Source organism: Mustelus asterias, chromosome 2 (genome assembly GCF_964213995.1).
Source record: "Mustelus asterias chromosome 2, sMusAst1.hap1.1, whole genome shotgun sequence".
NCBI lineage: Eukaryota > Metazoa > Chordata > Chondrichthyes > Carcharhiniformes > Triakidae > Mustelus > Mustelus asterias.
In genome coordinates this window covers 68,806,193-68,832,261 of record NC_135802.1, presented here as the reverse complement: position 1 = coordinate 68,832,261, position 26,069 = coordinate 68,806,193, and the positions used below count along the sequence as shown (strand labels likewise).

The 26,069-nt window shown below is 42.1% G+C and overlaps 1 protein-coding gene across 7 annotated transcripts in view; it reads left to right on the top strand.

Moving 5' to 3' along the window:
- The window catches only part of tns3 (tensin 3), a 435,511-nt gene that overhangs the window by 259,486 nt on the left and 149,956 nt on the right, over nucleotides 1-26,069 (top strand). For all 7 annotated transcript variants that reach the window (XM_078236646.1, XM_078236654.1, XM_078236664.1 and 4 more), the window contains 2 exons: nucleotides 12,151-12,203; nucleotides 23,525-23,696. In XM_078236646.1, coding sequence (XP_078092772.1) covers nucleotides 12,151-12,203; nucleotides 23,525-23,696 — 225 coding nt within the window. The remainder of the gene's footprint in view (nucleotides 1-12,150; nucleotides 12,204-23,524; nucleotides 23,697-26,069) is intronic.

Below are 26,069 nucleotides of genomic sequence, written 5' to 3'. Positions count from 1 at the left end.
TATAATCAAAATGCTCTCCAGTAGCCTAATAACTCATTATAGACTTCCTTAATGGAGGTGAATGTCTTATCAAACAGCAGTTCTGCAGCATGTTTCCTATTTATAAATGCAGTGACTTCCTGACCATGATTAAGGCCCAGAAAATCAAGCACTTCCATGAAGGAAACAAATCTTTATTCACATTTAACCCATGTTTCAATATTTTAATGAATGCCGTGTGGCTGCTGCCTATAACACCAATTTAGTTGTGATCTGGTCAGTTGCCCAAATTGAACATGAGCTATCTCGCTGTTAAATTCTTCATTGTTACACTCTTTTCATGCCGAAGGGGTGCAACAACTTGGAATTTAGATTCATATATATTCAGAGGCATTTAATTACGTGCTGCATTATGGATTTGTTACAACAATTAAGGCACATGGCATTAAAGAATGGAGCCACAATAATAGAGGAATTCGCCAGGGGACATATTTTCTGTCCTGAGCTGAGTTTCTCCTGCATATATCTGTGCTTCATTAATCTCCCAGTCATCCTCATCCATAATTGGCTCCTTGTGCCCTAAAGCTAGGTTTGACAACTTATCTGTTTTGCTTGGAAATACCATGGAATTGGCTGTTGATTTCCCAGATGCTGCTGCTGGCAACCAGGGGCAAAGGTATTTTGTCTGCAACAGGGTCAAACCATACATATAATCTCATTTCGGCTGCTTATCTTCCACACGGCTGAGGAGCTAGTCATATGCAAGCTGCAGGAAGGCTTTGAGCCCAGTGGCATCTTTGGATCTCCAAAGAGTGCCAATTATTTGGACCTGAAGCTTCATTCAGTGGCACCTGAATCCAAACCTGCGCTTTTACTACAAATAAAGTTAAAGTGATCTGCAGCAAAACAGCTCAGCGTACAATCTACAGACACGCAAGTGGAGTCCACCACATGCCTGGTTTCAGCTACATTTAAGTATGATTAACCCTCCAATTTCACAGGCAGCGCAGAACCCGATATGAAACGTTGTTCATATGTACAAGCATAGACGCTTGTATTATGTGTTGTATTTGGTTAGGTTAAGTGAGTGGAAGTTGTGCAATGAATAATACTTGCAAGTGTGTTCCAGCTAGGGTGACAAATTTAGTAATGACTATCATACATAGGACAATTAGATACAATAATGTAGCAGCATTAAAGGAAAGCTAGATATTACAGTTGCTAAAGCAAGAATAAGAGGATGTAAACCTACTGGGACCCAATCTTGATGAGGTATTCGCAAGCTGCAGTGAATGCCATCTATTTAAAAGTCCCATGATCACCCAACATATTATCAAAGCTCCTGGAATATGGCCAATGAGAAGTGTCAACTCCATCAACACCTTAATTTTTAAATCTTCATCTTTACATTTATCTGTAACTTTGCTAAACTCTGTCTCTGCAATGCCATTAGCCGTGCATACCCCCTAAGTCCAGCTAATTCTTCATTTGATTGTTGCACTCACTACATTCAGTCACCTGGGCTGTATGTTCTGAATTGTCCTCCATAAATTTCTTCCGCTTATCCCTGCATTCAGAAACTTATTCAAAACTCACCACCTTGACCAAACTCTCCTAATCCATAAGACCGTAAGACATAGGAGCAGAATTAGGCCACTCAGCCCATCGAGTCTGCTCCGCCATTCAATCATGGCATAAAGAGGCACCGAAGTGTTATACTCGAATAAGTGAGTGGGCAATGACCACTTAAGTAATGAAGGATCTCTTATTTAAGACAGAAATGAGAAGAAAATTTTCTCTGAGGGGCGTGAGTCTCTGGAAGACGCTTTCTCAAAAGGCAATGGAGGATGAGTCTTTGAATATTTTTAAGGCAGAGATAGCTTATTGATTAACAATGGGGTGAAAGGTTATCAGTTGGCAAGAATGTGGGGTTGAAGTTAAAATCAGGTCAGCCATGATCTTATTGTGGAGCAGGCTCAAGGGGCCGAATGGCCTACTCCTGCTATAGTTTGTGTGACCTTTCAAATGGAGTAAAATGTGGGGGAAAATGTGAAATTGTTCACTTTGGCAGGAAGAATAAAAATAAGCATATTATTTTAAAAGGTGAAAGTTTGCAGAGTTCTGAGAGGCAGGAGGATCTGGGTGTCCTACTGCATGAATCACAAAGGGTTGCAAGTGCAGCAAGTTATTAGGAAAGCTAATAGAATGTTACAATTTATTGCAAGGGAAATTGAATACGAAAGTAGGGAGGTTATGCTTCAGTTATACAGGGCATTAATGAGACCACATTTAGAGTACGGTGTACAGTATTTAAGAAGGACGTAAATACATTGGAAGTAGTTGAGAAAATGTTTACTTGACTAGTACTTCGAATGGGCGGGACATCTTATGAAAAATAGTTGGACAGACAAGGTCTGTATCTGCTGGAGTTTTGAAGAGTAAGAGGCGACTTGATTGAAACACACAAGGGGTCTTGACAGTGGATGTGGAAAGGATATTTTCTCTTGTGGGAGAATCTAAAACAAGGGGCCACTGTTTGAAAATAAGGGCAGTAAGAAGTTTAACAACACCAGGTTAAAGTCCAACAGGTTTATTTGGTAGCAAAAGCCACACAAGCTTTCGGAGCTCTAAGCCCCTTCTTCAGGTGAGTGGGAATTCTGTTCACAAACAGAGCTTATAAAGACACAGACTCAATTTACATGAATAATGGTTGGAATGCGAATACTTACAACTAATCAAGTCTTTAAGAAACGAAACAATGTGAGTGGAGAGAGCATCAAGACAGGCTAAAAAGATGTGTATTGTCTCCAGACAAGACAGCCAGTGAAACTCTGCAGGTCCACGCAACTGTGGGAGTTACAAATAGTGTGACATGAACCCAATATCCCGGTTGAGGCCGTCCTCGTGTGTGCGGAACTTGGCTATCAGTTTCTGCTCAGCGACTCTGCGCTGTCGTGTGTCGCGAAGGCCGCCTTGGAGAACGCTTACCCGAATATCAGAGGCCGAATGCCCGTGACCGCTGAAGTGCTCCCCAAGCCGTCAGGAGGTGCGTCAACACCAAATTCATCAGCCGCACTCACAACACAGCCCCGAACATCACCCAAGCACAACGTAACGCCATCCACGCTCTCAAGACCAACCGCAACATTGTCATCAAACCAGCAGACAAAGGAGGGGCCATCGTCATACTGAACAGAACGGATTACTGCAAAGAAGTGTACCGACAACTCAACAACGAGGAACACTACAGACAGTTACCTGCAGATCCGACCAAAGAACACACCCGTCAACTCAACACTCTGATCAAGACCTTTGATCCGGACCTTCAGAACACCCGCCGTGCCCTCATCCCACGTACTCCCCACGTTGGAGATCTCTACTGCCTCCCGAAGATACACAAGGCAAACACACCCGGCCGTCCCATCGTATCGGGCAATGGGACCCTGTGCGAGAACCTCTCCGGCTATGTCGAGGGCATCCTGAAACCCATTGTACAAAGAACCCCCAGCTTTTGTCGCGACACGACGGACTTCCTACAGAAACTCAGCACACATGGAGCAGTTGAACCAGGAGCGCTCCTCGTCACAATGGATGTCTCGGCACTCTACACCAGCATCCCCCATGACGATGGCATTGCTGCAACGGCCTCAGTGCTCAGCGCCAACAACTGCCAGTTTCCAGATGCAATTTTACATCTCATCCGCTTCATCCTGGACCACAATATCTTCACCTTCAACAACCAGTTCTTCATCCAGACACACGGAACAGCCATGGGGACCAAATTTGCACCTCAATATGCCAACATCTTCATGCACAGGTTCGAACAAGACTTCTTCACCGCACGGGGCCTTCAACCGATGCTATACACTAGATACATCGATGACATTTTCTTCCTTTGGACTCATGGTGAACAATCACTGAAACAACTCTATGATGACATCAACAAGTTCCATCCCACCATCAGGCTCACCATAGACTACTCTCCGGAATCGGTTGCATTCTTGGACACACGCATCTCCATTAAGGACGGTCACCTCAGCACTTCACTGTACCGCAAGCCCACGGATAACCTCACGATGCTCCACTTCTCCAGCTTCCACCCTAAACACGTTAAAGAAGCCATCCCCTACGGACAAGCCCTCCGTATACACAGGATCTGCTCGGATGAGGAGGATCGCAACAGACACCTCCAGACGCTGAAAGATGCCCTCATAAGAACAGGATATGGCGCTAGACTCATTGATCAACAGTTCCAACGCGCCACAGCGAAAAACCGCACCGACCTCCTCAGAAGACAAACACGGGACACAGTGGACAGAGTACCCTTCGTTGTCCAGTACTTCCCCGGAGCGGAGAAGCTACGGCATCTCCTCCGGAGCCTTCAACATGTCATTGATGAAGACGAACATCTCGCCAAGGCCATCCCCACACCCCCACTTCTTGCCTTCAAACAACCGCACAACCTCAAACAGACCATTGTCCGCAGCAAACTACCCAGCCTTCAGGAGAACAGTGACCATGACACCACACAACCCTGCCACAGCAACCTCTGCAAGACGTGCCGGATCATCGACACAGATGCCATCATCTCACGTGAGAACACCATCCACCAGGTACACGGTACATACTCTTGCAATTCGGCCAACGTTGTCTACCTGATACGCTGCAAGAAAGGATGTCCCGAGGCATGGTACATTGGGGAAACTATGCAGACGCTGCGACAACGGATGAATGAACACCGCTCGACAATCACCAGGCAAGACTGTTCTCTTCCTGTTGGGGAGCACTTCAGCGGTCACGGGCATTCGGCCTCTGATATTCGGGTAAGCGTTCTCCAAGGCGGCCTTCGCGACACACGACAGCGCAGAGTCGCTGAGCAGAAACTGATAGCCAAGTTCCGCACACACGAGGACGGCCTCAACCGGGATATTGGGTTCATGTCACACTATTTGTAACTCCCACAGTTGCGTGGACCTGCAGAGTTTCACTGGCTGTCTTGTCTGGAGACAATACACATCTTTTTAGCCTGTCTTGATGCTCTCTCCACTCACATTGTTTCGTTTCTTAAAGACTTGATTAGTTGTAAGTATTCGCATTCCAACCATTATTCATGTAAATTGAGTCTGTGTCTTTATAAGCTCTGTTTGTGAACAGAATTCCCACTCACCTGAAGAAGGGGCTTAGAGCTCCGAAAGCTTGTGTGGCTTTTGCTACCAAATAAACCTGTTGGACTTTAACCTGGTGTTGTTAAACTTCTTACTGTGTTTACCCCAGTCCAACGCCGGCATCTCCACATCATGAAAATAAGGGGTCACCCATTAAAGGAAGATGAGAAGAAAGTTTTCAGTTTTGTGAGTCTTTCGAACTTTCTTCCTCAAAAGGTGGTGGAAGCAGTATTTGAATATTAAGGCAGAGGAGATTGATTGATTGATGAGCAAGAGGGTGAAAAGTTTTCGAGGTTAGGCAGGAATGTGGAGTTGAGGTTGCAATCAAATCAGCCATGGTCTTATTGAATGGCAAAGTAGACCTGAACGGCCTACTCCTAATTTGAATGTTCGTATTTGAAATTATGAGCTGATTTCAAACAGTAAAGAGGAAGGCAGAAGGATTTGGAATGGACATTGATAGCTTAGCAATATGGGACGATAGCTGCTGGATGTTCTAAAGAATTTGATGATGTGTGACTTCTATTGAAGCCTTGTGACCCCAACTGGACAGGTGAATGTGGCCAGGATTGGGTTGATTCTGTGACGCTTCCTATCCAGTTCTCAAGCTCTCACAGGTAGGGTGGCCTCTTGGTCAAAGAACCAGCGAGCTGCTGATACTAATTGAACTATATCACTGTCTTGTGGGGAGTAAGAAAATTAGAGAAAAATCTGGAGAGTGAAAGGAAAAACTATGTTCAAGTTTTTGGCCGTACTTGATGAGAGCAATTTACATTGGCAGAGTACCATTCAACAACTGCAGTTTATGTTGGTATAGCATCACTCAACATGGAAACCATTCCTAAATTTGACAGAAGGTGGAAGGGCTACGGAACAGTAGGGAACAAGGATTAGCAATTGGCCATGTGACTTTAAGGAGGCTTTGTAGATCGACGAGTACAACAAACGATTCAGAAAATGAATTCCAGAGTGCAGGGTCATGGTAGCTAAACTGACCATATCCCCTTTTATGTAGAAACAATCAAAATAATTGCGCTTTTAAAGGCCTCAAATAAACTCAATATTTTGAAGTATTTCAGAGGGTAGCAGTAGAGGGTGCTTTTCGGATTGGAAGGCTGTGACTAACGGTGTTCCACAGGGATCAGTTCTGGGACCTTTGTTGTTCGTGGTATATATAAATTATTTGGAGTATACTGAAAGTGGCAATTCAGGTGGAGAAGGTAGTCGAGAAGGCATACGGCATGCTTGCCTTCGTTGGCCGAGGCATTGAGTTTAAAAATTGGCAAGTCATATTGCAACTTTATAGAACCTTAGATAGGCCGCACTTGGAATATGTTGTTCAATTCTGGTCGCCACACTACCAGAAGGATGTGGAGGCTTTGGAGAGGATACAGAAAAGATTTACCAGGATGTTGCCTCGCATGGAGGGCATTAGCTATGAGGAGAGGTTGGAGAAACTTGGTTTGTTCTCACTGGAACGACGGAGGTTGAGGGGAGACCTGATAGAAGTCTACAAGATTATGAGGGACATGGACAGAGTGGATAGTCAGAAGCTTTTTTCCAGGGTGGAAGAGTCAATTACTCGGGGGCATAGGTTTAAGGTGCGAGGGGCAAGGATTAAAGGAGATGTACGAGGCAAGTGTTTTATACAGAGGGTGGTGGGTGCCTGGAACTCGCTGCCAGGGGAGGTAATGAAAGCAGATACGATAGTGACTTTTAAGGGGCATCTTGACAAATACATGAATAGATGGGAATAGAGGGATATGGTCCCCGGAAGGGTAGGGGGCTTTAGTTCAGTCGGGCAGCATGGTCGGTGCAGGCTTGGAGGGCTGAAGGGTTGTTCCTGTGCTGTAATTTTCTTTGTTCTTTAAAAATGTAGTTGGTCTGATAAGTTCGCAGATGACACAAAATTTGGTGGAATTGCAGATAGTGAAGAGGATTGTCAGAGGATACAGCAAGATATAGACCGGTTGGAGACTTTGGTGGAGAAATGGCAGATGGAGTTTAATCCGGACAAGTGTGAGATAATGCATTTTGGAAGGTCTATGTAGGAATTATACAGTAAATGGTAGAACCCTTAGGAGTATTGACAGGCAGAGAGATCTGGGCGTGCATGTCCACCAATCACTGAAAGTGGCAATGCAGGTGGATAAGGTAGTCAAGAAAGCATACAGCATGCTTGCTTTCATCGGCCGGGGCATTGTGTATAAAAATCGGCAGGTCATGCTGCAGCTGTACAGAAGCTTAGTTAGGCCTCATTTAGAATATTGTGTACAATTCTGGTCGCCACACTGCCAGAAGGATGTGAATGCTTTGGAGAGGGTACAGAAGAGCTTTACCAGAATGTTGCCTGGTCTGGAGGGTATTAGCTATGAGGATAGCAATGAGTGGATAAACTTGGTTTGTTCTCACTGGAACAATGGAGGTTGAAGGGTGACCTGAGAGAGGTTTACAAGATTATGAATGGTCTGGACAGAGTGGATCATTAGACGCTCTTTCCTAGGGTAGAAAAGTCAAGTACTCGGGGACATTTGTTTAAGATGCATGGGGAAAAGTTTAGAGGATGGTGAATGTCTGGAATGCACTGCCAGGGGAGGTGGTGGGAGCAGGTACGATAGCGGTATTTAAGGGGCAACTAGACAAATACATGAATAGGATGGGAATGGAAGGATACGGACTTCGTAAGTGCATACGGTTTTAGTTTAGGCAGGCATCATGATCGGTTCAGACTTGGAGGGCCGAAGGGCCTGTTCCTGTGCTGTACTTTTCTTTGTTCATGTTATCATTTCAGCAGAATCATAGATTAATTATTTAATTATGTTAGTAATATCTGCATTAAAGTAGCAAACAGTGGCATGTCCCATAACCAGTGTTCAGTGTTTGTCTGTCTGTGTTGAAACAGCAATTCCCAAGGCGGCACGGTGGTTAGCACTGTTGCCTCAAAGCGCCAGGGACCCGGGTTCGATTCCCAGCTTGGATCACTGTCTGTATGGAGTCTGCACATTCTCCCCGGCGTGGGTTTCCTTCGGATGCTCCGGTTTTCCCCCTCAGTCTGAAAGATGTGCTGGTTAGGCCAAGCTCAGTGTACCCGAACAGGCGCCAGAGTGTGGTGACTAGGGGATTTTTACAGTAGCTTCATTGCAGTGTTAATGTAAGCCTACTTGTGACACTAATAAACAAACAAACTAAACAAACTCTTAATTCTCAAAATTGAAAAATGGTGAGCAAATGCTGAAAACCAGAGGAGCTTTTGTTTTACTTGACAGTACAATGCTGTGATCTATATAGTTCAGCTTGTGTTGTTTAAGTTGTTCGTTGTTTGCAGGCAAAGTGTGCCGTATTATAGTACATGAAGATTTAAATAAGACAGTAACTATTGTCACTAAAAGAAAAAGGCTACATTAAATGGATTTCTTCACTCTGCATCCATAACTGTCCTGTCAAGTGTAGCATATTTCAAATGTACCATTTTAGAAGCAATGTTGAGCAAATCACCATCTATTCAAGGAAAAACCATTACAGATCAGTGCATTGCAATGTCATTGATAGTGAAGAATAAGAATGTGTTCTGCTTCAGTACTGGGTGAGGGATCTATATTTACTTGAAACGTTCACAAGAGAATGTTAGCTTTCACCATGTGCCTCACAAGTTTCAGAGATGTGGCAGTGAATAGAAAAGGTTACTTAGCTAGAACAAGGAATTTTCTCTGATGTCCGTTGCAATATCTGAGCTGTTACCTTTTTAAAAGGAAAAGAAAGAGAAAAATCCTGTAAACTGTGGCATTGATTCAGTGCTTTTTATCTGGGCTATTCTGAGAGGTTTTATGAATGAATCCATTGTATGGAAAAATATAAAGTTCAGTGCATGCTGCAAAGTGCCTCATTGATGTAGTCATCTGCTCTTCACTTTGGCTATGATGCTTCTGCTTTGCAAAAGAAAGAGTTGATTCATCCTTTACTCTGTGTGGTGCACATGAAAGTTACAGCCCGGCAGAACATTGTTTACTGAATATGACTGAATAAATGGTGAAAATCCGTATCAAGATTCTTATCATTTCAAAAACTATTCATTGATGCACACTGCGGATTACTTTCAACTTTGCTGCCTTAGTGATAATCAGGTGAAGCGGATCACTTGTCTTTTCCTTGCTTTCAAATCACTTCAAGGCCTTGCCCCTCCTTACTTCTACAACCTACTCAAGCCTCTCAACCTCTCTTTTATTTCTTAAAATTTACTCTTTGTCCGAGCTTTTGGTTGCCCGTCCCAATGTGGCTTGTGACAAATCGTGTTTGATGATGCTCCTGTGACGCTTCTTGGGATGGTTTTCGATGTAAAAGGTGCTTCACGTTGTAGTTGTCAAACTCATCCAAATTTTTGTTCAATTGAAATAATTGCCCCCAAGTAGTTTCCATAAAGCACATTCTGTTTTGTCAAGTTATCATTCAGGCAGCAAAGTTCAAAGTTACCTCAGTCTTTTGAAGGGAGAGAAAAATTCAGTTTGCCAGTTCTGTAATTACATTTGACATCTGTGTGTATGACACAAACTCATAAAAATGCTCTTACTGTGTTCACTCCACGTCTGAGATCATTGCCAGATTTATAAGCTTTGAAATAATGGCTTGTGCATGCACAGCAATTTATTTTTTATGAAAAGTGAAAAGATAAACAGGAAGGAATTTTGAAGCAGAAAGAGAAAGCTGGATAATCCAATTTTAGGGCAGTAATTGAGTGGTTGGGTACAGAAAAGCTTGTCCCAGCAGTTACCTGCCAGATTTATGTCCTGATTGATGTTTTTGGTAGGTGGCACCAGCAGTAGTGGAAGTCATGCTTCAGGAAGATGGGGACTTGCACTTTCTCCCCCTAAGTGCGAGACTCTGGGGTTTGCCATGTTTCTCATATTCCTCTGACTTTGTAGATTCCTGATGCCAGTGCAGTAAGAAGTCTCACAACACCAGGTTAAAGTCCAACAGGTTTATTTGGTAGCAAAAGCCACTAGCTTTCGGAGCGCTGCCCCTTCGTCAGGTGAGTGGGAGTTCTATACATAAACAGGGCATATAAAGACACAAACTCAATTTACAAAATAATGTTTGGAATGCGAGTCTTTGCAGGTAATCAAGTCTTAAAGGTACAGACAATGTGAGTGGAGAGAGCGTTAAGCACAGGACTTGATTGCCTGTAAAGACTCGCATTCCAAACATTATTTTGTAAATTGAGTTTGTGTCTTTATATGCCCTGTTTGTGAACAGAACTCCCACTCACCTGACGAAGGGGCAGCGCCGAAAGCTAGTGGCTTTTGCTACCAAATAAACCTGTTGGACTTTAACCTGGTGTTGTTAGACTTCTTACTGTGTTTACTCCAGTCCAATGCCGGCATCTCCACATCATGACAACCAGTGCAGTCTCCAGCTTTCGCTTTTTTATATCTAATATTTTTAGCATTCACTTACATGCACCTTGTTATAAATGTCCTGCCTTCTGTGTTTCCCCCCTCCAATGTATGTCTTTACCTGATCGCCATTTCAGTATCAGACATTCTCATCTACCTTCTGTCCTACAAACCATCTCATTTGCATTTAGTAACCTGCCAGCTGCCATCCTATATATCTGGTATAAAATTTCCTCATTTCTTTCTCGATGTTCTAAGTCTCTTTATTCTTGATTCATTTAAATGGAGCCTGTCTCTGAACAAAAAGGACTGATACAAGAGAAAGTATTCCCAGTTATTTATGAAGGCAGAATTGCTGCTTTTTGCACAAGTTTGCCAGATACTCCTTTCATATTCTCAAGTTTTGTTTAGAACCCCCTTCATCTCTCAAAACTAGATGTCTGCCAGGGGACCTTACTTTTCATTCTGTATCTTTGGGTTTTGACACAGTCCTCTGGTATCCATAAAGATCCCTATATCATTTTACCCTCTCCCCTGCATCCCTTCCTGATCCTATCAGCATCCCATCTAAACTTTCTTCAGCATACAGTATATTACGCTAGCTGCCCCACCGTGAAGGTATTGTCACTATGCCACTCATGGATATCCACTCTTTTAAACAAATAATTCCCCATGAATACTATTTTTCTGTGATGTTCAGTTGTTGTCTTTGTTTTGGCTGCCTCTTCAATCCTCTCATACCCTGATCTTCTGTGGCCTTGCTTCATAGAACTTTGCAGCTCAGAATGTGGCCACTTAACCCTTTTGTGACTGTGCCAACCCTCTGAAAAAGAAATGTAACAAGTTTCATTCCTCCACCGCTCTCCAAATGTTTCCTTTTTTTAGGCCAATGAGCCAATCAAGGAACATTGAATATATTCAGCATGCTTTATTTCATTTCATCTAAAATCCAACAATTTCCATTTTGACAAGTAATGAAATGAAAGAAATCTAGCCTGCAACCTCTGGTTCCAACCTTCTGTTGGACTTACAAAATTATTCAACCTCTTAGTTGTCAATACTTTATTTTCATTTTTAATTTATATTTGTTAACTCAAAAATTTTCTCCAACTACATAATTTCCAAATTTAATGTTTCGTCAAGATTTAGTCAATAATGTCAAGATTATTTGATGCACCCTGTGTGCAGCCACTTATACAACCTCACTAGAAAAGAACAAAGTGTCTCATACCAACACTGCATGAGTGAAGTTAATAAAATCGATGTATTCAAATGCTGTGTGCCTATTAAATCTTACAAGATAAGGTGCAAGTTGTTTTATTATATGCTCAAAACATGACGGAAAAAAGGTTGATTAGACAGTGCAAAAGAGAAAGATGTATCATTGATGCTACAAATTCACAAGCTATGAAAAGTCATAGGAAGTATCTATTGGAACTGAAGACAATTTATTTCTCAGCCAAATTATATTTTCAAGATAGAGATATTCTAGCTATTGAGCACAATATTTTCAAATATCTGCTCCATTGTGAGTGATATACATTATACATACTTGACATTAAGTTTTATCTACATGTTAGCTGTTGCAAACTTAACTTGTTTTCTTTTAATCATTCTAGGCTTCAAACACTTTTCTGAAGAGCTCATCTTTCAGTCACAATAACTCATCTCAGTAAGTATTGCAAAGGTGCTTTCAAATCACAACCAACCTGGGAGGTTTTTCCAAAATTTTAATATATTTGGAGCTGTGCTATCCCATTATGTATGACTTCAGCTATCCTATTAATTATTTAAATGAGGATTGAGCCAGCAATTGGCCAACTCAATGTTTTAGCATTGCATGTCGATAAAGCTACAAAATGGAATGTTGTATTTTGTGTTTTGTTAATTAGGTCGGATATTACAGCAGTTGGGAATTAATGTTTAGTTCACAAAGTACTCTGCAGTTTTGGGTGCTCTCTTCCGGCATAAAAGGATGATTCCTGGGGTTGGGAAACTGTAGGTCATGAGAAGAAAACTTGATCCCCTCCACCAACCAAGCCTGTCTCTCTCCCCTCCCCAGTCTCTCATTAACCATTGATGGAGGCTATACGATGATTTTTGATAGTGAGTAGATTTACCTTCAGCAGATATCCTTTGATGAGGGTTTATTAATAAGAGTGAAGTTTGGAGAAATTCCTTCATGCAGGTAAATTGCTGGAATATGGAATACTTTGCCACATGAAGTGGTTGAGGCCGAGGCCATTGCAATGTTTAAGGGAATCGTTGAATGTTATAACACAGAGGGAGGACATTTGATCCATCATGCCTTTCCCAGCTCTTTAGGTCCCACTCCCTGCTTTTCGCCATCGCCCTGCATTTATTTCCTTTTGAAGTGAATATTTAGCAACAGCTTTTTGAAAATTACAATTGAATATGCTTCTCTCACCCTTTCAGGCAATGCATTTCAATCATAACAATTTGCTTCATTAAAAAAAATTCTCTTCATCTTCCCTCTGATTCTTTGCCAATCTTTCTCCTCCTCCTCACCAACTCTCCTGACAGTATGAACAGTTTCCCTTATTTAGTCCGTCGAGAGGAACTTGGTCACCAGGATCCAGAGGGAGTACAAAGCTTTGAATCTTGCATGAGTAGTACAAATCATTTTCTTAGCAGCTCTTTTAACTGAAATCATAAATCAAAATATTGAGTGAGTCAGCGCAAGGTTTGTTATTGAGACCACTCCTGCATCTAATTTACATTAATTACTTACATTCAGAAATCTAGTGTAAATTGCAAGGATGTGTCGGTGATATCAAACCGAGGAGAAGGAGTGGCTTAGAAATTACAGCATTTATACATGGGTGGATCAATGGTAGATGAAATACAATTTCAGGCAAATGTAAAGTATGGGTAGAGTACCTCAAATCCGACCACCTGAAAACTGGCAGCGTCTGAAAACCGTGTTCCAAGTGGCTGAGCGATCCTTGACCCCACCCGATCCAACTCAGGAAAAGTTCAGAGAATTGCTGCATCATCATGCTGGTGTGCCGCATACTGATCGGCTCCGCATGCCTGGCATTTAGTTACAACCACAGGCTATTTTTAACATGGTTTGTGTTTGATTGATCTTTTTTCATTTTAAACAGGGTGCATCGATGTAGGAAAGTGGGGGAAACATGAAAGAGTTATCCAATCCCATGCATAAAAGGAAGGTGAATTAATATCAGCAGTAAAGTGGCCATTCAACTAAAGTGTTTTATGATCATAAAATTTGGTTTTCCTGTGTCCCCTATTCCTTGAGTTAAGGGGTTCCAATTTTTATTCCCCAAAATCCGACATGGACTCGGTCCTGAAGTTGCTGGATTTGAGACACTCTATCTGTCTTACACAGAGGAAGGAAATGGACAACACGTGCATCTCATGAATGGTGTTGAAATAACTCAGGGAGAAGTTGTGAAAACCCACAGGATTGTGGTTCAGCTTGGGGCCACCAAACATTGAATGATTGTCCCAGGCAGGATTAAGCATGGCCTGTGATAGTCTGCTTATCCTCAGCTGTCCATATGAGTCCCTACTGAACTTGAATTTCACATCTACGATTGATGGTGAAATGAACACTCAGGGAAGTATTTAATGGAGGAGGTGGGCATCTCATCCACGAGATGGAGTGCCAATGAGAGCCTCGCATTGCCTCCTTTTGGGAAGGCATGCCATATTAAGTGACAGTCTGCCATTCAGCTCAGCAGCGGTGTGTCTTCCCTGGGAGTCCCACTGAGAGCTGCCAGCTAACAGAGACTGGCAATTGGACATTGGTCGCAATGCAGGGATAAGCAACTTCTATTATGCTGAGGCATTGCTGCCTCACAGCGCCAGGGAGCCGGGTTCGATTCCAACCTTGGATGACTGTGTGGAGTTTGCACATTTTCCCCGTGTCCGTGTGGGTTTCCTTCGGGTGCTCCAGTTTCTTCCCACAGTCCAAAGATGTGCATTGGTGGATTGGCCATGCTAAATTGCACCTTAGTGTCCCAAGATGTGTTAGCAAGGGGAATTAAAGGAGTAAATATGTGGGGTTACAGACCCTGGATCAGGTACCCTGTTGGAGAGTTGGTGCAGAATCGATGGACTGAAAGGCCTCCTATTGCACTGTAGTGATTCTATGATTCTAAGATAGATTGGATAAGTTAGGGCAGTTTGGAGAAAAGAAGGCTGAGAGGTGATTTGATAGAGGTATTCAAAATCGAGGGGAGTCTGGGCAGTGTGGATAGGGGAAAAGGATCGAGAATGAAAGGCACATGTATCAAGTAATTGGTAAAAGAAGCAAAAGTGATACGATGAAAAATGTTTTCACGCAGTGAGTGCTTAAGGTCTATAATGCGCTACCAGAGGATGTGATGGAGGCAGGTTCAATTATAGCATCCTAAAGGGAGTTAGACTGTTATCGGAAAAGGAAGAATGTGTCAGATTACGAGGAAAAGGCTGGGGGAATGCCACTAATTGAGTGATTCATTTGGAGAGCTGGTGCAGACACAATGGGCTGATTGGCCTCCTTTTGTGCTGTAACAATTCTGTGGTCTGAGGTTGCTGCTGTTAATGCACCTTCCCTGAAGCCAATGTTTCCTTGAACCCAGGTTCATGTGGGTGGTAGATGATGGGGTAGGGTTCGCAGGGGAGGGTGGGTGTTTGGCAGCATAGGCAGGGGGGTGGCTCTCAATGGCTGTCCCTGCCACCCTTTACGTCCCTTTCCCAATGCCAGGTTCCTCAGTTAGATGCTGAGTGCCTGACAATGAGCAACCCCCCCCCATCACCCATCCCCCAGAAGCCTATGTGTGTTTGCTTTTTGGGCTTCCCGTGTTGCAAGTGCTAGGACCGTTGTTGGATGAATACCAGGGCAGTGGGATTAATTACCCACTTAAGGGTCTCAATGGGCCTCCCCGCCACAGACTTAATTGGGCCTATTCCAGGAAAGTAGCAGGTCCCCACCCATTACCCTGCCACCTGATTAAATGCATAAGAAGTCTCACAAGACCAGGTTAAAATCCAACAGGTTTATTTGGTAGCACAAGCCACAAGCTTTTGGAGCGCTGCTCCTTCGTCAGGTGAGTGAGAGTTGTGTTCACAAACAGGGCATATGAAGACACACACTCAATTTAGAAGATAATGGTTGGAATGCGAGTCTTTAGAGGTAATCATTCCAACCATTATCTTGTAAATTGAGTTTGTGTATGATGCGCTATCAATAAGGCGAAAGACTACCTGTGTGCCAATACAAGTGTAGGCTTTTATTCACAATAGAATCAGGAGCAGATCCCAACAAATAACCGACCTGGACTGAACAAGGGGGAGGAGACAGCCACCTTTATACTAGGTGCCGAGGGGAGGAACCAAACCGGGAGGGGGTGTGTCCAGGTATGACAAACACACACAATGGTGGTCCATATAGGACAAAGGCACAACTGAGGTCCACCACAGTGTATATGCCCTGTTTGTGAACACAACTCCCACTCGCCTGATGAAGGAGCAGTGTTCCAAAAGCTTGTGGCTTGTGCTACCAAATAAACCTGTTGGACTTTAACCTGGTGTTGTGAGACTTCTTACTGTGCTTACCCCAGTCCAACGCCGGCATCTCCACACCTGATTAAATGTCCCCACCTGCTACCAAACTCAACATGGGACGGGGCATTAAATATTGCCCTGCGTGTCCAACCAATGCAAACTAACAATAGATACTGCCAAAAGAATGTTGATATATATATATATATATAGTGCAATAATTGGAATGCAAGTAATGAATGGCTCTACTCAAGCTGTGTACAGTGTTGTATTCAGATTGCTTCTCAAGTATTATGTTCAGTTCTAGTCACCAAGGCACAAAGGATGCATTCAAATGGTTGATGTGGTGAAAAAAATTAAAAGAACCCATAAGACTAATAGTGAAATAGGATCAGGAGTAGGCCATTCAGCCCCAGGAGTTTGTTAAAGAAACATAGGCCAAATGGCCTTGTGTGTTGTAAATTTTCTGTCATGTCTTGCCAACCACTGAAGAGCTATCCAGCCTAACCCTGTAATCCTTTCTGCCATTAAGTTAGATTATAGCTGATCAGAAACATAACTCTATTTGCCACCTTTTGTTCCACATCACTTTTGACACAATCACCTAAAATTTACTGAGTTCACTCTTGAAAATATCAACAGACAAATCCCCAGCCTTTTTGGAGGAATGTTCGAGATTTCCATTTATTTTATTTATTTGTATCATAAGTAGGCTTACATTAACATTGCAACGAAGTTGTGAAAATTCCCCAGTTGCCACACACTGGCATGCCTGTTCAGGTACACCAAGAGAGAATTTAGCATGGCCAATGCACCTAACCAACATGTCTTTCGGACTGTGGGAGGAAACCGGAGAGCCTGGAGGAAACCCACGCAGATACGGGGAGAATGTGCAGATACCGCACAGACAGTGACCCAAGCCCGGAATCGAGCCCTGGCCCCTGTTGCTGTGAGGCAGCAGCGTTAACAACTGTGCCACCGTGCCGCGACCCTTTTTGTGAAAAATGTGTCATCTGATTTCATTCCTAAATGACCCAGCTTTAATTTTAAGATTGTCCTCTGCCCCTGTCAAAAGAAATAGCTTTTCTGCATCTATTCCATTGACTCCTTTTTACTTGAAAAACCTTGATTAGTTCACTCCTCAGCCTTCTAAACTCAAGAGAATACAAGCCAAGTTTATGTGACGTATTATAATCTAATCATCATAGAAATCATAGAAACCCTACAGTGCAGAAGGAGGCCATTCGGCCCATCAAGTCTGCACCGACCACAATCCCACCCAGGCCCTACCCCCACATATTTACCCACTAATCCCTCTAACCTATGCATCTCACCCCTCCAACCTATGCATCTCTATGAATCCTCTAACCCCTCTATTAATCCCTCTAACCTATGCATCTCTATGAATCCTCGAAGCTTTGTATTATTTTATTGAACCTGTGCTCTAACCACCTCCAAGTCCAAATATACAGCACCAAAAACTGAATGCCACACTCTGGTAAGGCCTGATCAAGGCTCTGTACTTGGCTCTGTAAGCATAACTCCATCTCCTTTCTATTCCAACTTCCTTGCAATAAAGACCATTTCCTGACCAATTAGAATACTTTTGTACTTGTGCATTCACTTTTACTGATTGTGTACCCAGATTACCCAACCCCTTTGCTCTTCCACAGTGACTAGTCTCTTTCTGTAAAGAAAATATTCTGATTAGCCTTTCTTGGACCTGAAGTGGATTGCCTTATTCTTGCTCAGATTGAATTCTAATCCACCATATTTGTGTGTGTATGCCCCTATGTAACTGTTACTTATGCCAGTTGCATGGCCAATCATATCAGTAGTCTTACTCGGATAGTTCATTCAAACTGGTTTATTAACTTTGTATGTATTTATATATATATATTGAATATAATATATTTTGTTATCAATGTATAATTTAAATTTGAAAAAAAAAATATATAGTTATGAACAATGTATAATTTTAAATTGAATTTACACATATACGGAACAAATGGTTTCATTTCATTTAGGTTTTGTTTATTAACCTTGGTGCCCGGGTGTCTGGATAGACTTGTGACTAAAAGGTCATGTCCTTTGGGTTTGTTTGTATATATACATATTAATGATGTCTTATAACCCCTGAAGTGAAAGAGATGGGTTAAAAGGGTTTGAAAGTTCAGTGATTCTGAAAAAACACACAAACGAGAAGAGCTTTACTGTTACCTAGCGACAGTGATCTAGGTACACAGACACAGAAAAGACAGGAGTTCAGTGAGTTTGTGTCAGAGAGGATGGATTTTTAGGCTCCTTGAGAAGAAACAACTGCAAAACTAGTGGGACAATAATTAACTGAATAATCAGTTATGGGACTCAGTAAAGTGATCAGTTTAGCGAAGTGCTACTGGAAGACTGAGTTTAGGGAGCTCACATTTTTGCTCTGCAGTTGGAGGAACAGCAAGTTTAAAGTGCTGCTTTTTCTCAGGGAGATAAGAGTTGAGAGAGAAATATCAAGCAAATGCTCAGGAAATTTACTGGAAGAGAATAATTTGCAACTGTGCTCGTTCTGAGCAAGAAACCTTTCTGGCAAGTTGGTGGTAACTCTTCACTGGTTTATGTGTCTGTAAGGATATCATTGGGGTAAAGGAATAGTGATAATTTGAACCACCACCTTGCATTTGTATTAAGATCCTTCCAACCTTTTTGTCTGGTGTAATATAGTTCATTTGTTTTAATAAATATTCTATTCTTTGTATTAGAAGTTCAACAGCAGTCTCCTGTAAATTTGTTCAATAACTTTCCTCTACAGTTTCTAAAAAGAAGTTAGGATATATCAAACCAGATTTCACTCTGGGATATGACTTGTCCAGTATTAACTGCAGTTAGGATCATAACTCTCTCTCGCTCTTCTCTTTAATATATATATACAATAGGTTAAAGAGTAAGTATGTATCTCATGAGTACAGACTGTACTATCCTCTCTCCCAAGTGTCTCGCACATGACTGCTGAAGTCAGTGTTCCATCATGATCTATCTCACTAACTCCTCAGCATGACTTCTTGGCTCTCTGGGAATACATCTTGGATGCATCCGAGTGCTCCTGTGGCCTGTGAAGGACACCATGATCAGTGAAATGGAACAGCAGCTTGTCAGGATTGCTAGTAATCGGAGCATAAACTTCAGAACTGCTGAACTGTAAGGACTGTGGATTCTTTACTGATCTAAGAGAGAAGACTGAAGGACATCAACATTTGGTCTCTCTGGAGCCAGAAGAGAAGAAATGAAGGCTTGCTCAGGAATTTTCTGTTTCCTGGAAATAGACTGGAGAAAGACTTAGCAGAGGAAGGATCTTCAACTCCCATGATGATTCTCTCAGTCATATTATTCATGGCTGAAAAAGATATTGAAGATCTGCGATTTGAGTGAATCTGATGGACGAGATGAAGAACAACAACATTTCTGTAGGCATTGCAGGAAACGAAGAAGTGATGATTTCTCAATTATACTTTAGAAACAACAGAGGCAGTGATGAAATTGTCACATTTTCCTCAAGGAAGAAATTTTGAGGATAGGAAAATGAAATACCACCATTTTCAACAATGGGGTGAATCTCTAAGGTGAAATAAAGATTAAATTCCTGGACAGAATTCTGAAGACGTAGAAGCTCTGAAAGTTTGGCCTCTGCTTCTGCACTGAAGGACAACTTCAATGGGGAGAAGATTTTCAGCTGAGACTGAAGTGTGAGCATCAACTCATCTTTAGCCAAGCCAATAGACCCTACCAACACGCTGGCAGTATGATCCTCTGCGGACTCTAGCATTTTGTTCTCCTTGGACAACTCTTCATGGTCACCCAATGATATACAAGGCATTGCATTGGTGGGTTCAGTGATACCAAGATTGGAATGCTGCATGTCATTGATTATGTATGACAAAAGAAAACACTTGTCACATGCTGACCATCAGAACACACTCCCTTCACCCCTAATCTGTGCCTCTTACCACCCAACCAATTTTTTAAAATTTGTTTACAGGAGGTGAGTGTTGCTGGCTAGGCAAGAATTTATTGTCCATTCCCAATTGCCCTTGTTCAAAGGGTATTTAAGAGTCAACCTCATTGCTGTGGGTCTGGAGTCACATGTCGGCCAGGCCAGGTAAGGGTGGTAGATTTCCTTCCCTAAAGGGCATTCATGAACCAATTGAGTTTTCACAACAATCAACAATGGTCATTATTAGACTTTAAATTCCAACATATTTTTGGTTCAAGATCTATCTGTTGTGGTGGGATTCGAACAGGTGTCCCCTGGGTCACGCTGGATTACTAGTCCAGTGACAATACCACTATGCCACCTTCTCTCCCATGTTATCAGCTAATGTCAAGCTTTTACAGTTATGAGTTGTTCAGATAGACTGAAGAAACTTGGACTTATCAACATTGAAAAGCAGCATCAGGAGAGTGAATTTGAGAGTCAGGAAATTTGCAAAATGTCGTTTCCTATTCTTGCAAGTTACTTTTAAGTTGCAAAAGTAAGACAAGGTCCGCACGTTCAAACTGGTGAAAGACAAAATGTAGGATGGATACCTTCTCCACACAGCACGTTATCAATGATAAGAATGGATTTCTAGGTACCATTATAGAGGTAGAAGGCCTGGAATCATTTGAGGGGTAATTAGATGCCACAATGGAAAGACAGTAGCGTGCTTTTGGATAGATTGACTAAGATAGGATGAATGGTCAGTGATCTTGTGATTGAACCAGCTTTTTAACTGAACTCAAATCATGCATGCAAACAATAATTTGCATTGACCTTTTTTGACTTGCAACTACTTTTACATTCCAAATTACCTTTTTATTGTTAAATATATCCCAGAGTCACTTTATGCACCTTTTGTATTGCTTTTAATTTATTTTAATAAGTGCATTTATTTTTCTCCTTTTTTTTCCAGTGGATTTTGCATGCAAGTCACTCATTGTACTACTTTAGTGTCCCGTTCATACATTTTGACGCTTTCTGTAGAATTTACAATGTTACGTTTATATGCATCTTTCATATTCAGCACGACAGTTTAAAATATAGTTTATTTCTTTTAGGAATGTTTTGTAGTAAGTTTGTTTCGTGTCTTTATAGTTTCTTCTCCAACTTGTACTTTTGCTCGATAACCTGAAATTGAATGGGAGTGATTCTCCCAAAAAAATTCTAAATACCGAGTCCATGTAAAAACTGGAGTAAATCCCGCTGTTGTTTTAGCGGGATTTTCAAAATGAATTTCCCCCACACCGTGCAACTGCGTAGTGCACGAGCGTGAATCATGTGCAAATAATTTGGGCAGGGCCTATTCCCACTGGAGAGGCTGGCAGCATAGCGCTGAGCGGACCACTGTACATGCGCTGATCTGTCAGCACCGAGATTGGTGCATGCACACTCGCTCTGCATTAATGGCCAGCTCGATCACTGGCCAGCCCCACAACCCATAATCACAGGTCGTGCAATCCCCCAACACCCTGATCACTGGCCTACTGAACATTTCTGGCTTGCCTCGATTTTCCCCCCTCTAGGCAGCCCCGATCTCCTGATTTCTGTCCTCCACCCCGCCCCCACCAGCAGGCCGACTGGTACTGTCAAGCTGGCAATGCCCAGGCGCACCTCTTTTCTCTCTCCCCCCCCCCCCGACCTCCTGAGAGGCTTCCAGGGCCCCCCCTTCACTCCAGCGGGGTTGGGCTGCCAGCTCCCAGCAAGTGGTGGGGGGGGGGCAGATTCTACTGGGCCTGGAAACTTTGATTCCAAGCCTGTTAATGACATGTAAATTACATTAAAATGAGGATTTGCATAAATTTTGCAGCTCCGCGCCGATTTCTGGCGTGGAGCTGACGGCGCCGGAAATCTGGCTGCTGGAGACTCGTGGAATCTGTGGCACCCAATGGGAAGTCCATGAAACGGTCTCTGCTTGAGTCTCCCAGCCCTTGTGCTACAAAGGCAGTGCAGTGGGCTGGGAGAATTGCCCCAATATATTTGGTCAGAGAATGCAATTCCAATACTACTTATTTGTGGACGTGGAAACAGAAACATAGAAAGTAGGAGCAGGAGGAGGCTATTCGGTCCTTCGAGCCTGCTCCACCATTCAATATGATCGTGGCTGATCATCAAACTCAATAACCTCATCTTACTTTCCCCTCATATCTTTTGATCCCCTTTGCCCCAAGAGTTGCATCCAACTGCTTGAAAATATACAATGTTTTGGCCTCAACTGGTTTCTATGGTAGTGAATTCCACACATTCACCAGTCCCTGGGTGAAAAAACTTCTCCTCATCTCAGTCCTAAAAGGTTTACCCCACATCCTTAGACTGTGACCCCTGGTTCTGGATACTACCACCATTGGGAACAGCCTTCTTGCATCTACCCTGTCTAATCCTGTTAGAATTTTATAGGTTTCCATGAGATCCCCTTTCATTCTTCTAAACTCCAGTGAATATAATAACCAATTCAATCTTTCCTCATGTGTCAGTCTCACCATCCCAGGTTTCTGTCTGGTAAACCTTTGCTGCACTCGAACAAGAGCAAGACATCACTGCTCAAATCCTCTCACTATGAAGGCCAACACATACCCTTTGCCGTCTGCAACACTTGCATGCTTACCTTAAGCAACTGATGTATGAGAGCACCCAGATCTTATTGCACATTCCCCTCTCTCAATTTGTAGCCATTCGGATAATCTGCCTTCCTATTTTTGCTACCTCACATTCATCCACATAACCTCACATTCATCCACATTGACATGATTCTAATTATTTAAAATGCAGGTCTGGGTGTGAATTAGTCAAGTCTAATTCTGCTTCCTTACATTCACTGGATTATGTTAATTCAAATTGTGTGGCATCACCTGATTGTGGGGGGCAAGACCTGTACAGTTGAGGTGTTGAGAGTTGGGGAGGAACCAGAATCAACACTCTTCCTTTTAACATGTCTGAATAATCCTACTATGAAAGTTCCTTAGTGATTGGCACACTGTGTCGCTTTGAAATCAATGCCTTGCAGCCATGCTTATTCAGCCTTGTAATCTGCCTGTTCTCCAGCAACTCAATGACCTGCTGTCTATGCTATCCAGATCCCCAGATTACTAACCAGATTTCACTGCATGATTAGCATGGAACGCTTTTGTTGGGATTTAACCCGGGAAGTTTCAGAACCATTACATTATATCTCTTCCAATTGATGTTGGATGAATTGAAGTTATTATTGGTAGAATGTATATAGGTATAATAATATACTGTCATCAATTAAGACCTCATCATTAAATAAAGTCAAATATTTAATCTTTTTTTCCATTAATATTGATTTTAATTTCTAAGTATGTATGGTTACTCCTTTTCTCTCCCTCCTCAATACTTAATAACGTGTGGTGAAGTCACCAAAGAAATAATCTATGTTTTATATAAATGATTTCATTCTTTCTCTTTTTTGTGTGCAGGAGTGTAGAATCGGGCAACATTATGGAGGAGGGTTATGAGCTTGATCTGACTTACATTACTGAGCGCATCATTGCTGTATCTTTCCCTGCTGGCTGTTCAGAAGAGACTTATTTCCATAATCTACAGGATGTAACACGGATGCTGAAATCTAAGCATGGAGATAATTATTTGGTAAGACATTTAAGGCACTGACTTAGAGGAACTCACACCGAGCACTTCCTTGAGGGGGGGATTCTCCAGATTGGCTAATATAACTTGGGTATAAGGTTGCCAGAAATCATGCTTGCACATTCCATCTACAGTTTCTGTTAATCTTCCAGTAAAGTAATTACAGTCAATTGGAAAAACCCTGAAGCAAGTCCCAGTGTCTGTCAACGTTTCAGTAGCACTGACATTAATATTACATTGCCACTTGTGATGCGGTGGGGTCATGGAATATTGCATTATTTGTTTTTTTTCTTGACATTGGAAATGTGTAAAGCTCACCAGAATATCTTGCCAGGAACATTTTGAGACTGTTGATTAATTATTTATGATGTGGAGATGCCGGCGTTGGACTGGGGTAAGCACAGTAAGAAGTCTCACAACACCAGGTTAAAGTCCAACAGGCTTATTTGGTAGCAAATACCATAAGTTTTTTGTGTGCAGGAGTGTAGAATCGGGCAACATTATGGAGGAGGGTTATGAGCTTGATCTGACTTACATTACTGAGCGCATCATTAATTATTTGCCATTGGTTTATAATGTCCCATTTTCAGTAATCTTCACTGTGTCTGTAAATTTTGACGTGGAAATGGCTTAACGTTTACACAATATGTTACTTTGTTCGTAGGTTCCAAAACTTTTATCCTGCTGTTTTAATCTTTTTGAATAAGTTTGTAATTTGAGAGAAATTGAATCTTGATATTACTGTAAAAGGGGACATGGAATGGTCATTAAAAACAGGGCAATGCTATAAGTGAGTATTTTTTTCCTTTAAAGAACGTTGATAACTGAGAAAGCCAGAATCTGCAAAAAAGGTCAGCATTGACTCAGAGTGTGTATAGTTAGTCGATTATTAAGGTGGTGGTGGAGTGGCTTATGGATAAGAGCTATACATCGAGTTAAATTATACTGAATTTTAATTGAAATATTTGTCTGAATGAAATTCTAAGCCAACAAGAAGATGTATTTTCTTTTTTCAATTTTAATCAGTGAGCAGGTTTAGACAGGTTTGATGTTTGTAAGGAAGGAAGTTGGATCACCACTTATGAAAGATGCATTCATAGCAGGCCTCGCCAGGTATGTCCACATCGAAAAAAATGCTCGTTGGAGCATTATGCAATGTAGTGTTACCAATTAAAATAAATGCAAGGAAGTGTGGCTGTGCATGACTCAAGCGCTACTTATTATAGAATTATGACTAAAGCAGGCAGCAGGAAATGAACCTGCTTTTAAAATATCAAATAATTTTAATGCCCTATTTGACCTTTTATGACGTGGCACTTGGTAAATTGTGGAATATAGTCATTCTCCTTCACTGGACTGATTCCTGGGATGGCAGGATTAACCTATGAGGAGAGATTGAGTCGGTTAGGATTATATTTGCTGGAGTTTAGAAGAATGAGGGGGGATCTCATAGAAACCTATAGAATTCTAACAGGACTAGAAAGGGTAGATGCAAGAAGGATGTTCTTGATGGCGGGGGTGTCTAGAACTAGGGTTCACTGAGGAGATGGGGTATATCATTTAGAACTGAGATGAGGAGAAATTTATTTACTGAGAGAGTGGTGAACCTGGGGAATTCTCTACCACAGAAAGCAGTTGAGACCAAAACGTTGTATGTTTTCAAGAAGGAGTTGGATAAAGCTCTGAGGGCTAAAGGGATCAAAGGATATGGGAGGAAAGCAGGAACAGGTTACTGAATTGGATGATAAGCCATGATCAGAATGAATGGCAGGGCAGGCTTGAAGGGCCGAATTGCCTATTATCTTCTGTGTTTCTATGTAATGTTTTTGTCTTGATGTTTATCTTTTCCCCTCCATTCTATCCTCTGCATCTCCTTTCACCTTAACTCTTTTCTCTATTTCTCTGTCTTTTTCTTCCTTTTGGGTTTGAGGTGTGTGTTGGTGGTAGAAATAGTGGGAAAACAACCCTTCACCATGCCCACCTGCTCCCTCCCACTCCCCTCAGAGCAAGGGATAAAAGACCAGTGACATTTTACCCCTCAAATACTTTTCCTCACGCCCTCCTCCTCTATCCTGTTCCATCCATTTCTTACAAAGAACATACTTGTTTTCAGCATTCAACTTGTTTTTGATTTTGGAAAGTAAATCAAATTGGAATGAAGAAAAAATTGGATTTTTTTAATGTAGTATGTGAAAAACTTTTAATTTTCCTTGCACAGTTTGAGTTCAAAGGATGGAGAAGTATTTCATCCAGATGATTCATCCAGATTCTCTTGTCCATTTCTACTACACCAGGTGTTTAGTCATTTTTGGCTTGTACAGTGCTTTGAAAATATCAAATCTTAAAACAAAATCCCAGAATTTTTTTTTGTGGGAT